At 46.2% G+C, this 14,703-nt stretch overlaps 1 protein-coding gene across 2 annotated transcripts in view; it reads left to right on the forward strand.

Moving 5' to 3' along the window:
• LOC140418751 (potassium voltage-gated channel subfamily KQT member 4-like) overlaps positions 1-14,703 on the forward strand; it is a 1,006,403-nt gene that overhangs the window by 974,982 nt on the left and 16,718 nt on the right. For both annotated transcript variants that reach the window (XM_072502359.1, XM_072502364.1), the window contains one exon: positions 12,281-12,412. In XM_072502359.1, coding sequence (XP_072358460.1) covers positions 12,281-12,412 — 132 coding nt within the window. The remainder of the gene's footprint in view (positions 1-12,280; positions 12,413-14,703) is intronic.

Genomic DNA, 14,703 nt, shown 5'->3' on the forward strand with positions numbered 1-14,703 from the left:
ATGGCTAATCCACCTAACCGGCACATCCCTGTACACAAAGGGGCAATTTAGCACAGCCAACCCACCTAACCTGCATATCCCTGTACACAAAGGGGCAATTTAGAATGGTCAATCCACCTAACCTGCATATCCCTGTACACAAAGGGGCAATTTAGAATGGCCAATCCACCTAACCTGCACATCCCTGTACACAAAGGGGCAATTTAGAATGGCCAATCCACCTAACCTGCACATCCCTGTACACAAAGGGGCAATTTAGAATGGCCAATCCACCTAACCGGCATATCCCTGTACACAAAGGGGCAATTTAGAAAGTCCAATCCACCTAACCTGCATATCCCTGTACACAAAGGGGCAATTTAGAATGGCCAATCCACCTAACCGGCACATCCCTGTACACAAAGGGGCAATTTAGCACAGCCAATCCACCTAACCTGCACATCCCTGTACACAAAGGGGCAATTTAGAATGGCCAATCCATCTAACCTGCACATCCCAGTAAACAAAGGGGCAATTTAGCATGGCCAATCCGCATAACCTGCACATCCCTGTACACAAAGGGGCAATTTAGCACAGCCAATCCACCTAACCTGCACATCCCTGTACACAAAGGGGCAATTTAGAATGGCCAATCCACCTAACCTGTACATCCCTGTACACAAAGGGGCAATTTAGCACAGCCAATCCACCTAACCGGCACATCCCTGTACAAAAAAGGGGCAATTTAGAATGGCCAATCCACCTAACCTGCACATACCTGTACACAAAGAGGCAATTTAGAATGGCCAATCCACCTAACCTGTACATCCCTGTACACAAAGGGGCAATTTAGCACAGCCAATCCACCTAACCTGCATATCCCTGTACACAAAGGGGCAATTTAGAATGGCCAATCCACCTAAACTGTACATCCCTGTACACAAAGGGGCAATTTAGCACAGCTAATCCACCTAAACTGCACATCCCTGTACACAAAGGGGCAATTTAGAATGGCCAATCCACCTAACCTGCACATCCCTGTACACAAAGCGGCAATTTAGCATGGCCAATCCACCTAACCTGCACATCCCTGTACACAAAGGGGCAATTTTGAAAGGCCAATCCACCTATCCTGCACATCCCTGTACACAAAGGGACAATTTAGAATGGAAAATCCACCTAACCTACACATCGCTGTACACAAAGGGGCAATTTAGCACAGCCAATCCACCTAACCTGCATATCCCTGTACACAAAGGGGCAATTTAGAATAGCTAATCCACCTAACCGGCACATCCCTGTACACAAAGGGGCAATTTAGCACAGCCAATCCACCTAACCTGCATATCCCTGTACACAAAGGGGCAATTTAGAATGGCCAATCCACCTAACCTGCATATCCCTGTACACAAAGGGGCAATTTAGAATGGCCAATCCACCTAACCTGCACATCCCTGTACACAAAGGGGCAATTTTGAAAGGCCAATCCACCTATCCTGCACATCCCTGTACACAAAGGGACAATTTAGAATGGAAAATCCACCTAACCTACACATCCCTGTACACAAAGGGGCAATTTAGCACAGCCAATCCACCTAACCTGCATATCCCTGTACACAAAGGGGCAATTTAGAATGGCTAATCCACCTAACCGGCACATCCCTGTACACAAAGGGGCAATTTAGCACAGACAACCCACCTAACCTGCATATCCCTGTACACAAAGGGGCAATTTAGAATGGTCAATCCACCTAACCTGCATATCCCTGTACACAAAGGGGCAATTTAGAATGGCCAATCCACCTAACCGGCACATCCCTGTACACAAAGGGGCAATTTAGCACAGCCAATCCACCTAACCTGCTTATCCCTGTACACAAAGGGGCAATTTAGAAAGACCAATCCACCTAACCTGCATATCCCTGTACACAAAGGGGCAATTTAGAATGGCCAATCCACCTAACCGGCACATCCCTGTACACAAAGGGGCAATTTAGCACAGCCAATCCACCTAACCTGCTTATCCCTGTACACAAAGGGGCAATTTAGAAAGACCAATCCACCTAACCTGCATATCCCTGTACACAAAGGGGCAATTTAGAATGGCCAATCCACCTAACCTGCACATACCTGTACACAAAGAGGCAATTTAGAATGGCCAATCCACCTAACCTGTACATCCCTGTACACAAAGGGGCAATTTAGCACAGCCAATCCACCTAACCTGCATATCCCTGTACACAAAGGGGCAATTTAGAATGGCCAATCCACCTAAACTGTACATCCCTGTACACAAAGGGACAATTTAGCACAGCCAATCCACCTAACCTGCACATCCCTGTACACAAAGGTGCAATTTAGAATGGCCAATCCACCTAACCTGCACATCCCTGTACACAAAGGGGCAATTTAGCACAGCCAATCCACCTAACCTGCATATCCCTGTACACAAAGGGGCAATTTAGAATGGCCAATCCACCTAAACTGTACATCCCTGTACACAAAGGGACAATTTAGCTCAGCCAATCCACCTAACCTGCACATCCCTGTACACAAAGGTGCAATTTAGAATGGCCAATCCACCTAACCTGCACATCCCTGTACACAAAGGGGCAATTTAGCACAGCCAATCCACCTAAACTGCACATCCCTGTACACAAAGGTGCAATTTAGCATGGCCAATCCACCTAACCTGCACATCCCTGTACACAAAGGGGCAATTTTGAAAGGCCAATCCACCTATCCTGCACATCCCTGTACACAAAGGGACAATTTAGAATGGAAAATCCACCTAACCTACACATCCCTGTACACAAAGGGGCAATTTAGCACAGCCAATCCACCTAACCTGCATATCCCTGTACACAAAGGGGCAATTTAGAATAGCTAATCCACCTAACCGGCACATCCCTGTACACAAAGGGGCAATTTAGCACAGCCAATCCACCTAACCTGCTTATCCCTGTACACAAAGGGGCAATTTAGAAAGACCAATCCACCTAACCTGCATATCCCTGTACACAAAGGTGCAATTTAGAATGGCCAATCCACCTAACCGGCACATCCCTGTACACAAAGGGGCAATTTAGCACAGCCAATCCACCTAACCTGCACATCCCTGTACACAAAGGGGCAATTTAGAATGGCCAATCCACCTAACCTGTACATCCCTGTACACAAAGGGGCAATTTAGCACAGCCAATCCACCTAACCTGCACATCCCTGTACACAAAGGGGCAATTTAGAATGGCCAATCCACCTAACCTGCACATACCTGTACACAAAGGGGCAATTTAGAATGGCCAATCCACCTAACCTGTACATCCCTGTACACAAAGGGGCAATTTAGCACAGCCAATCCACCTAACCTGCATATCCCTGTACACAAAGGGGCAATTTAGAATGGCCAATCCACCTAAACTGTACATCCCTGTACACAAAGGGTCAATTTAGCACAGCCAATCCACCTAACCTGCACATCCCTGTACACAAAGGTGCAATTTAGAATGGCCAATCCACCTAACCTGCACATCCCTGTACACAAAGGGGCAATTTAGCACAGCCAATCCACCTAAACTGCATATCCCTGTACACAAAGGGGCAATTTAGAATGACCAATCCACCTAACCTGCACATCCCTGTACACAAAGGGGCAATTTAGCACAGCCAATCCACCTAAACTGCACATCCCTGTACACAAAGGGGCAATTTAGCATGGCCAATCCACCTAACCTCCACATCCCTGTACACAAAGGGGCAATTTTGAAAGGCCAATCCACCTATCCTGCACATCCCTGTACACAAAGGGACAATTTAGAATGGAAAATCCACCTAACCTACACATCCCTGTACACAAAGGGGCAATTTAGCACAGCCAATCCACCTAACCTGCATATCCCTGTACACAAAGGGGCAATTTAGAATAGCTAATCCACCTAACCGGCACATCCCTGTACACAAAGGGGCAATTTAGCACAGCCAATCCACCTAACCTGCATATCCCTGTACACAAAGGGGCAATTTAGAATGGCCAATCCACCTAACCTGCACATACCTGTACACAAAGAGGCAATTTAGAATGGCCAATCCACCTAACCTACACATCCCTGTACACAAAGGGGCAATTTAGCACAGCCAATCCACCTAACCTGCATATCCCTGTACACAAAGGGGCAATTTAGAATGGCCAATCCACCTAACCTGCACATCCCTGTAAACAAAGGGGTAATTTAGCACAGCCAATCCACCTAACCTGCATATCCCTGTACACAAAGGGGCAATTTAGCACAGCCAATCCACCTAACCTGCATATCCCTGTAAACAAAGGGGCAATTTAGAATGGCCAATCCATCTAACCTGCACATCCCAGTAAACAAAGGGGCAATTTAGCACAGCCAATACACCTAACCTGCATATCCCTGTACACAAAGGGGCAATTTAGAATGGCCAATCCACCTAACCTGCACATCCCAGTAAACAAAGGGGCAATTTAGCACAGCCAATACACCTAACCTGCATATCCCTGTAAACAAAGGGGCAATTTAGCACAGCCAATACACCTAACCTGTACATCCCTGTAAACAAAGGGGCAATTTAGAATGGCCAATCCACCTAACCTGCACATCCCTGTACACAAAGGGGAAATTTAGCACAGCCAATCCACCTAACCTGCACATCCCTGTACACAAAGGGGCAATTTAGAATGGCCAATCCACCTAACCTGTACATCCCTGTACACAAAGGGGCAATTTAGCACAGCCAATCCACCTAACCTGCATATCCCTGTACACAAAGGGGCAATTTAGAATGGCCAATCCACCTAACCTGTACATCCCGGTAAACAAAGGGGCAATTTAGAATGGCCAATCCACCTAACCTGCACATACCTGTACACAAAGAGGCAATTTAGAATGGCCAATCCACCTAAACTGTACATCCCTGTACACAAAGGGGCAATTCAGCACAGCCAATCCACCTAACCTGCACATCTCTGTACAAAAAGGGGCAATTTAGAATGGCCAATCCACCTAACCGGCACATCCCTGTACACAAAGGGGCAATTTAGCACAGCCAATCCACCTAACCTGCTTATCCCTGTACACAAAGGGGCAATTTAGAAAGACCAATCCACCTAACCTGCATATCCCTGTACGCAAAGGGGCAATTTAGAATGGCCAATCCACCTAACCGGCACATCCCTGTACACAAAGGGGCAATTTAGCACAGCCAATCCACCTAACCTGCACATCCCTGTACACAAAGGGGCAATTTAGAATGGCCAATCCACCTAACCTGTACATCCCTGTACACAAAGGGGCAATTTAGCACAGCCAATCCACCTAACCTGCATATCCCTGTACACAAAGGGGCAATTTAGAATGGCCAATCCACCTAACCTGCACATACCTGTACACAAAGAGGCAATTTAGAATGGCCAATCCACCTAACCTGTACATCCCTGTACACAAAGGGGCAATTTAGCACAGCCAATCCACCTAACCTACACATCCCTGTACACAAAGGGGCAATTTAGAATGGCCAATCCACCTAACCTGCATATCCCTGGACACAAAGGGGCAATTTAGAATGGCCAATCCACCTAACCTGCACATCCCTGTACACAAAGAGGCAATTTAGAATGGCCAATCCACCTAACCTACACATCCCTGTACACAAAGGGGCAATTTAGCACAGCCAATCCACCTAACCTGCATATCCCTGTACACAAAGGGGCAATTTAGAATGGCCAATCCACCTAACCTGCACATCCCTGTAAACAAAGGGGTAATTTAGCACAGCCAATCCACCTAACCTGCATATCCCTGTACACAAAGGGGCAATTTAGCACAGCCAATCCACCTAACCTGCATATCCCTGTAAACAAAGGGGCAATTTAGAATGGCCAATCCATCTAACCTGCACATCCCAGTAAACAAAGGGGCAATTTAGCACAGCCAATACACCTAACCTGCATATCCCTGTACACAAAGGGGCAATTTAGAATGGCCAATCCACCTAACCTGCACATCCCAGTAAACAAAGGGGCCATTTAGCACAGCCAATACACCTAACCTGCATATCCCTGTAAACAAAGGGGCAATTTAGCACAGCCAATACACCTAACCTGCATATCCCTGTACACAAAGGGGCAATTTAGAATGGCCAATCCACCTAACCTGCACATCCCAGTAAACAAAGGGGCCATTTAGCACAGCCAATACACCTAACCTGCATATCCCTGTAAACAAAGGGGAAATTTAGCACAGCCAATCCACCTAACCTGCACATCCCTGTACACAAAGGGGCAATTTAGAATGGCCAATCCACCTAACCTGTACATCCCTGTACACAAAGGGGCAATTTAGCACAGCCAATCCACCTAACCTGCATATCCCTGTACACAAAGGGGCAATTTAGAATGGCCAATCCACCTAACCTGTACATCCCTGTAAACAAAGGGGCAATTTAGAATGGCCAATCCACCTAACCTGCACATACCTGTACACAAAGAGGCAATTTAGAATGGCCAATCCACCTAAACTGTACATCCCTGTACACAAAGGGGCAATTCAGCACAGCCAATCCACCTAACCTGCACATCTCTGTACACAAAGGGGCAATTTAGAATGGCCAATCCACCTAACCGGCACATCCCTGTACACAAAGGGGCAATTTAGCACAGCCAATCCACCTAACCTGCTTATCCCTGTACACAAAGGGGCAATTTAGAAAGACCAATCCACCTAACCTGCATATCCCTGTACACAAAGGGGCAATTTAGAATGGCCAATCCACCTAACCGGCACATCCCTGTACACAAAGGGGCAATTTAGCACAGCCAATCCACCTAACCTGCACATCCCTGTACACAAAGGGGCAATTTAGAATGGCCAATCCACCTAACCTGTACATCCCTGTACACAAAGGGGCAATTTAGCACAGCCAATCCACCTAACCTGCATATCCCTGTACACAAAGGGGCAATTTAGAATGGCCAATCCACCTAACCTGCACATACCTGTACACAAAGAGGCAATTTAGAATGGCCAATCCACCTAACCTGTACATCCCTGTACACAAAGGGGCAATTTAGCACAGCCAATCCACCTAACCTGCATATCCCTGTACACAAAGGGGCAATTTAGAATGGCCAATCCACCTAACCTGCACATCCCTGTACACAAAGAGGCAATTTAGAATGGCCAATCCACCTAACCTACACATCCCTGTACACAAAGGGGCAATTTAGCACAGCCAATCCACCTAACCTGCATATCCCTGTACACAAAGGGGCAATTTAGAATGGCCAATCCACCTAACCTGCACATCCCTGTAAACAAAGGGGTAATTTAGCACAGCCAATCCACCTAACCTGCATATCCCTGTACACAAAGGGGCAATTTAGCACAGCCAATCCACCTAACCTGCATATCCCTGTAAACAAAGGGGCAATTTAGAATGGCCAATCCATCTAACCTGCACATCCCAGTAAACAAAGGGGCAATTTAGCACAGCCAATACACCTAACCTGCATATCCCTGTACACAAAGGGGCAATTTAGAATGGCCAATCCACCTAACCTGCACATCCCAGTAAACAAAGGGGCAATTTAGCACAGCCAATACACCTAACCTGCATATCCCTGTAAACAAAGGGGCAATTTAGCACAGCCAATACACCTAACCTGTACATCCCTGTGAACAAAGGGGCAATTTAGAATGGCCAATCCACCGAACCTGCACATCCCTGTACACAAAGGGGAAATTTAGCACAGCCAATCCACCTAACCTGCACATCCCTGTACACAAAGGGGCAATTTAGAATGGCCAATCCACCTAACCTGTACATCCCTGTACACAAAGGGGCAATTTAGCACAGCCAATCCACCTAACCTGCATATCCCTGTACACAAAGGGGCAATATAGAATGGCCAATCCACCTAACCTGTACATCCCTGTAAACAAAGGGGCAATTTAGAATGGCCAATCCACCTAACCTGCACATACCTGTACACAAAGAGGCAATTTAGAATGGCCAATCCACCTAAACTGTACATCCCTGTGCACAAAGGGGCAATTCAGCACAGCCAATCCACCTAACCTGCACATCTCTGTACACAAAGGGGCAATTTAGAATGGCCAATCCACCTAACCGGCACATCCCTGTACACAAAGGGGCAATTTAGCACAGCCAATCCACCTAACCTGCTTATCCCTGTACACAAAGGGGCAATTTAGAAAGACCAATCCACCTAACCTGCATATCCCTGTACACAAAGGGGCAATTTAGAATGGCCAATCCACCTAACCGGCACATCCCTGTACACAAAGGGGCAATTTAGCACAGCCAATCCACCTAACCTGCACATCCCTGTACACAAAGGGGCAATTTAGAATGGCCAATCCACCTAACCTGTACATCCCTGTACACAAAGGGGCAATTTAGCACAGCCAATCCACCTAACCTGCATATCCCTGTACACAAAGGGGCAATTTAGAATGGCCAATCCACCTAACCTGCACATACCTGTACACAAAGAGGCAATTTAGAATGGCCAATCCACCTAACCTGTACATCCCTGTACACAAAGGGGCAATTTAGCACAGCCAATCCACCTAACCTGCATATCCCTGTACACAAAGGGGCAATTTAGAATGGCCAATCCACCTAACCTGCACATCCCTGTACACAAAGAGGCAATTTAGAATGGCCAATCCACCTAAACTGTACATCCCTGTACACAAAGTGGCAATTTAGCACAGCCAATCCACCTAACCTGCATATCCCTGTACACAAAGGGGCAATTTAGAATGGCCAATCCACCTAACCTGCACATCCCTGTACACAAAGGGGCAATTTTGAAAGGCCAATCCACCTATCCTGCACATCCCTGTACACAAAGGGACAATTTAGAATGGAAAATCCACCTAACCTACACATCCCTGTACACAAAGGGGCAATTTAGCACAGCCAATCCACCTAACCTGCATATCCCTGTACACAAAGGGGCAATTTAGAATGGCTAATCCACCTAACCGGCACATCCCTGTACACAAAGGGGCAATTTAGCACAGCCAACCCACCTAACCTGCATATCCCTGTACACAAAGGGGCAATTTAGAATGGTCAATCCACCTAACCTGCATATCCCTGTACACAAAGGGGCAATTTAGAATGGCCAATCCACCTAACCTGCACATCCCTGTACACAAAGGGGCAATTTAGAATGGCCAATCCACCTAACCTGCACATCCCTGTACACAAAGGGGCAATTTAGAATGGCCAATCCACCTAACCGGCATATCCCTGTACACAAAGGGGCAATTTAGAAAGTCCAATCCACCTAACCTGCATATCCCTGTACACAAAGGGGCAATTTAGAATGGCCAATCCACCTAACCGGCACATCCCTGTACACAAAGGGGCAATTTAGCACAGCCAATCCACCTAACCTGCACATCCCTGTACACAAAGGGGCAATTTAGAATGGCCAATCCATCTAACCTGCACATCCCAGTAAACAAAGGGGCAATTTAGCATGGCCAATCCGCATAACCTGCACATCCCTGTACACAAAGGGGCAATTTAGCACAGCCAATCCACCGAACCTGCACATCCCTGTACACAAAGGGGCAATTTAGAATGGCCAATCCACCTAACCTGTACATCCCTGTACACAAAGGGGCAATTTAGCACAGCCAATCCACCTAACCGGCACATCCCTGTACACAAAGGGGCAATTTAGAATGGCCAATCCACCTAACCTGCACATACCTGTACACAAAGAGGCAATTTAGAATGGCCAATCCACCTAACCTGTACATCCCTGTACACAAAGGGGCAATTTAGCACAGCCAATCCACCTAACCTGCATATCCCTGTACACAAAGGGGCAATTTAGAATGGCCAATCCACCTAAACTGTACATCCCTGTACACAAAGGGGCAATTTAGCACAGCTAATCCACCTAAACTGCACATCCCTGTACACAAAGGGGCAATTTAGAATGGCCAATCCACCTAACCTGCACATCCCTGTACACAAAGCGGCAATTTAGCATGGCCAATCCACCTAACCTGCACATCCCTGTACACAAAGGGGCAATTTTGAAAGGCCAATCCACCTATCCTGCACATCCCTGTACACAAAGGGACAATTTAGAATGGAAAATCCACCTAACCTACACATCGCTGTACACAAAGGGGCAATTTAGCACAGCCAATCCACCTAACCTGCATATCCCTGTACACAAAGGGGCAATTTAGAATAGCTAATCCACCTAACCGGCACATCCCTGTACACAAAGGGGCAATTTAGCACAGCCAATCCACCTAACCTGCATATCCCTGTACACAAAGGGGCAATTTAGAATGGCCAATCCACCTAACCTGCACATACCTGTACACAAAGAGGCAATTTAGAATGGCCAATCCACCTAACCTAGACATCCCTGTAAACTAAGGGGCAATTTAGAATGGCCAATCCACCTAAACTGTACATCCCTGTACACAAAGGGGCAATTTAGCACAGCCAATCCACCTAACCTGCACATCCCTGTACACAAAGGGGCAATTTAGCACAGCCAATCCACCTAACCTGCATATCCCTGTACACAAAGGGGCAATTTAGAATGGCCAATCCACCTAACCTGCACATCCCTGTACACAAAGGGGCAATTTAGAATGGCCAATCCTCCTAACCTGTACATCCCTGCACACAAAGGGGCAATTTAGCACAGCCAATCCACCTAACCTGCACATCCCTGTACACAAAGGGGCAATTTAGAATGGCCAATCCACCTAACCTGTACATCCCTGCACACAAAGGGGCAATTTAGCACAGCCAATCCACCTAACCTGCATATCCCTGTACACAAAGGGGCAATTTAGAATGGCCAATCCACCTAACCTGTACATCCCTGTACACAAAGGGGCAATTTAGAATGGCCAATCCACCTAACCTGCACATCCCTGTACACAAAGAGGCAATTTAGAATGGCCAATCCACCTAAACTGTACATCCCTGTTCACAAAGGGGCAATTCAGCACATCCAATCCACCTAACCTGCACATCTCTGTACAAAAAGGGGCAATTTAGAATGGCCAATCCACCTAAACGGCACATCCCTGTACACAAAGGGGCAATTTAGAATGGCCAATCCACCTAACCGGCACATCCCTGTACACAAAGGGGCAATTTAGCACAGCCAATCCACCTAACCTGCATATCCCTGTACACAAAGGGGCAATTTAGAATGGCCAATCCACCTAACCTGCATATCCCTGTACACAAAGGGGCAATTTAGAATGGCCAATCCACCTAACCGGCACATCCCTGTACACAAAGGGGCAATTTAGCACAGCCAATCCACCTAACCTGCACATCCCTGTACACAAAGGGGCAATTTAGAATGTCCTATCCACCTAACCTGTACATCCCTGTACACAAAGGGGCAATTTAGCACAGCCAATCCACCTAACCTGCATATCCCTGTACACAAAGGGGCAATTTAGAATGGCCAATCCACCTAACCTGTACATCCCTGTACACAAAGGGGCAATTTAGCACAGCCAATCCACCTAACCTGCATATCCCTGTACACAAAGGGGCAATTTAGAATGGCCATTCCACCTAACCTGCATATCCCTGTACACAAAGGGGCAATTTAGCACAGCCAATCCACCTAACCTGCACATCTTTGGACTGTGGGAGGAAACCGGAGCACCCGGAAGAAACCCATGCAGACACGGGGAAAATGTCACCCTAGGTCGGAATTGAACGGGGTCCATGGCGCAGTGAGGCAGCAATTCTAACCACTGTGCTACTGTGTTTCCCATATTCTTATTCATGGGGTCAGGGTTAGCAAACAAACCTGATTTCAATCTCCCGGCCCACTGAGATGAAGGAGAGCCACTCATGCGGCCCATCACGGCTCCTGGCAACAGTGAATGAGGATCGCACTCAATCACAGGCTGTTGTCTTGTCACAGGCCAATTTCTTTCCACAAAGAAGCACTCAAACCCGTTTACACAATGGCTCAGTATTGGTGTGATGGTCTGTGATGAGCAAGCCAGTCCAACAGGAAAACTTTGAAGCTGTGGAAAAGCAATCAAAGGAGGGAACATGCTGGTGTGGAATGTTTATGTTCAAGGTGTTACCTATATGTACATAGCAGCAGTTCTCCTGCTCTGTGTCAGCTTGCAAACTTCATATTATAGACCAACCCACAGACATCAATCAAGCTGAAACTCACCTAATGCTGAATTCTCCAAATGCATTTTTGCTCTCTTCTTCTCTGCAGGATCCTGAAATTTCTTGTAGCCAAGAGGAAATTTAAAGAAACCTTGAGACCATACGATGTGAAAGATGTGATAGAGCAATATTCTGCTGGACACCTGGACATGCTTGGCCGAATCAAAAGCCTCCAGTCACGGTATGTCTTCTCTCATCTCAATCAATGTGTCTGGTGCCACAGCAAGTCAGGCAATATCCCTGCCTCTGATAGTGGATAAGTGAATGTGTAAAAATGATTAATATTATCGAATAGTTAGTAACAACACAAGACAGAACTATTCAGCTTGTTGCTAGATCTCTGCAACAGCAACTCAGCGAGACCACTCCCTGCATTTTCTCAGTAGCCTTTCTTTTCTCTTCCTGGATCTATCTTATTCTCTCTTGACGCTTTCAGGCAGTGCATTCCAGATTCTAAACACTTGCTTTTACTCTTGTCATCGTCAGTTTTTTTGCCACTAACATTAAATCAGAGTCCTCTGGCTTTTGACCCCTCTGCCAATAGGAACAGTTTCTCTGTATCTTCACTGTCCAGACCCCCCAAGATTTTGAATACCTCTATCAGATCTCCTCTAAACCTTCTCCTCCAAAGAGAACAGTCCCAGCTTCTCCTATAAACTATCCCCTCATCCCTGAAAACCCCTCATCCCTGGGAACATTCTGGTAAGTTTTTTCTGCGCCTTCTCACATCCTTCCTGAAGTGTGGTGCCCAGAACTAGCCGAGCTAATGTTGAATGAAAGTTCACCATCGTTTCCATGTTTTGGTTCTCTGTGCCTCTTTTTCAAAGTCCAAGATCATCTTTGACTTTTTAAATCACTTTTTTTAACCTGTCCTGGCACCGTTACAATACTTCCAAATGTTACGTCATCTGTAGATTTTGAAATTGTATCCGGTATAGCCAAGTGTAGGACATCAGTCTGTATCAAGAAAAGCAGCGACCTAGGCCTGGGGAGAAAAGCAATGGATAAAAGCAAATTACTGTGGATGCTGGAATCTCAAAGCAAAGAGAAAATGCTGGAAAATCTCAGTAGGTCTTGCAGCATCTGTAGGGAGAGAAAAGGGCTAAAGTTTCGAGTCCAGATGATCCTTTGTCAAAGCTGCTGAGATTTTCCAGCATTTTCTCTTTAGTTTCTAATGCCTGGGAGAAGCACTGTGCTTCCTCAAGTCCAAAGTTGTTTTCCATTAACAAATCCATGTTGGTCTTTCTTAATTAATCTACATTTGTATGTGTGCCTATTCATTTTGTCCCATATTAGCATAGTGGTTAGCACTGTAGCTTCAGAGCGCCAGCGTCCCAGGTTCGATTCCCGGTTTGGGTCATTGTCTGTGCGGAATCTGCACGTTCTCCCCGTGTCTGCGTGGGTTTCCTCCGGGTGTTCCAGTTTCCTCCCACAAGTCCCGAAAGACGTGCTGTTAGGTAATTTGGACATTCTGAATTCTCCCTCTGTACCCGAACAGGCCGGTGGCGACTAGGGTATTTTCACAGTAACTTCATTGCAGTGTTAATGTAAGCTTACTTGTGACAATAAAGATTATTTTAAAAAAAATTATATTATCATTTCTAAGAGCTGTCCCATCATTTGATATTTGCTTTAGTTTTTCACCATGTCTTTGTCTCACGCAAATACACTAAATCTAGAAGTTTTGTACAAATAGTTCTGCAGCCCTCGTGGTTTCGATCAGAGTGTTTCTTCCTGGCTGCCCTAAGCAAACCAGTTAAGGATCAGTCTCCTCCATAACTGGACCTTTCCTCCAGGCACTCTTTAAAGCCGTTCCAGCTCTACGGCCCTTCCAGATGTGTCTGACCTCTCCGGTGTCACTGCTCATGAATTACCTTTCAAGCCCATTTGACCAAGTCCACCGCGACCTGTGCTCTTCTTAAGCCTATCCCCAACCAGCACTTATATCTGGGAACAAGCCATCTACACACCCCTAAACCTGCAAAATGGGCTACATTTAGTGTATGTGCCTTCAAACTATTTAAAGAGGAGGGATCTGCCTCTGCAGATTTCTGAATTTTTAACACCTTGCTATCCTTGCCTCTAAACCGCCCCCCCACTACTGTCAAGTTATTCCCCCACCCCTCATCTTTCCTCCCACTATCCTTGGCAGTTACAATTAGTCCCTGGGCAGTCTCGGTTACAGTGTGATGCCTCACTGGATAGTCCTAATTACAGTATCTAACCCATACTGAAGCTACCCAGGAGGTTTTTGATGTTCACTTTGAACGAAACCACGAGGGCTGCAGAACTATTTGTACAAAACTTCTAGATTTAGGGTATTTGCGTGAGACAAAGACATGGTGAAAAACTAAAGCAAATATCAAATGAGACATTGTTACTGCAAACTCAGATGTGCCTGTGAAAAGAATGAAAATGAAGGATTTATAAAAATAGGTACATAATAATAATCTTTATTCGTGTCACAAGTAG

This window comes from Scyliorhinus torazame, chromosome 1, assembly GCF_047496885.1.
Source record: "Scyliorhinus torazame isolate Kashiwa2021f chromosome 1, sScyTor2.1, whole genome shotgun sequence".
Classification (NCBI taxonomy): Eukaryota; Metazoa; Chordata; class Chondrichthyes; order Carcharhiniformes; family Scyliorhinidae; genus Scyliorhinus; species Scyliorhinus torazame.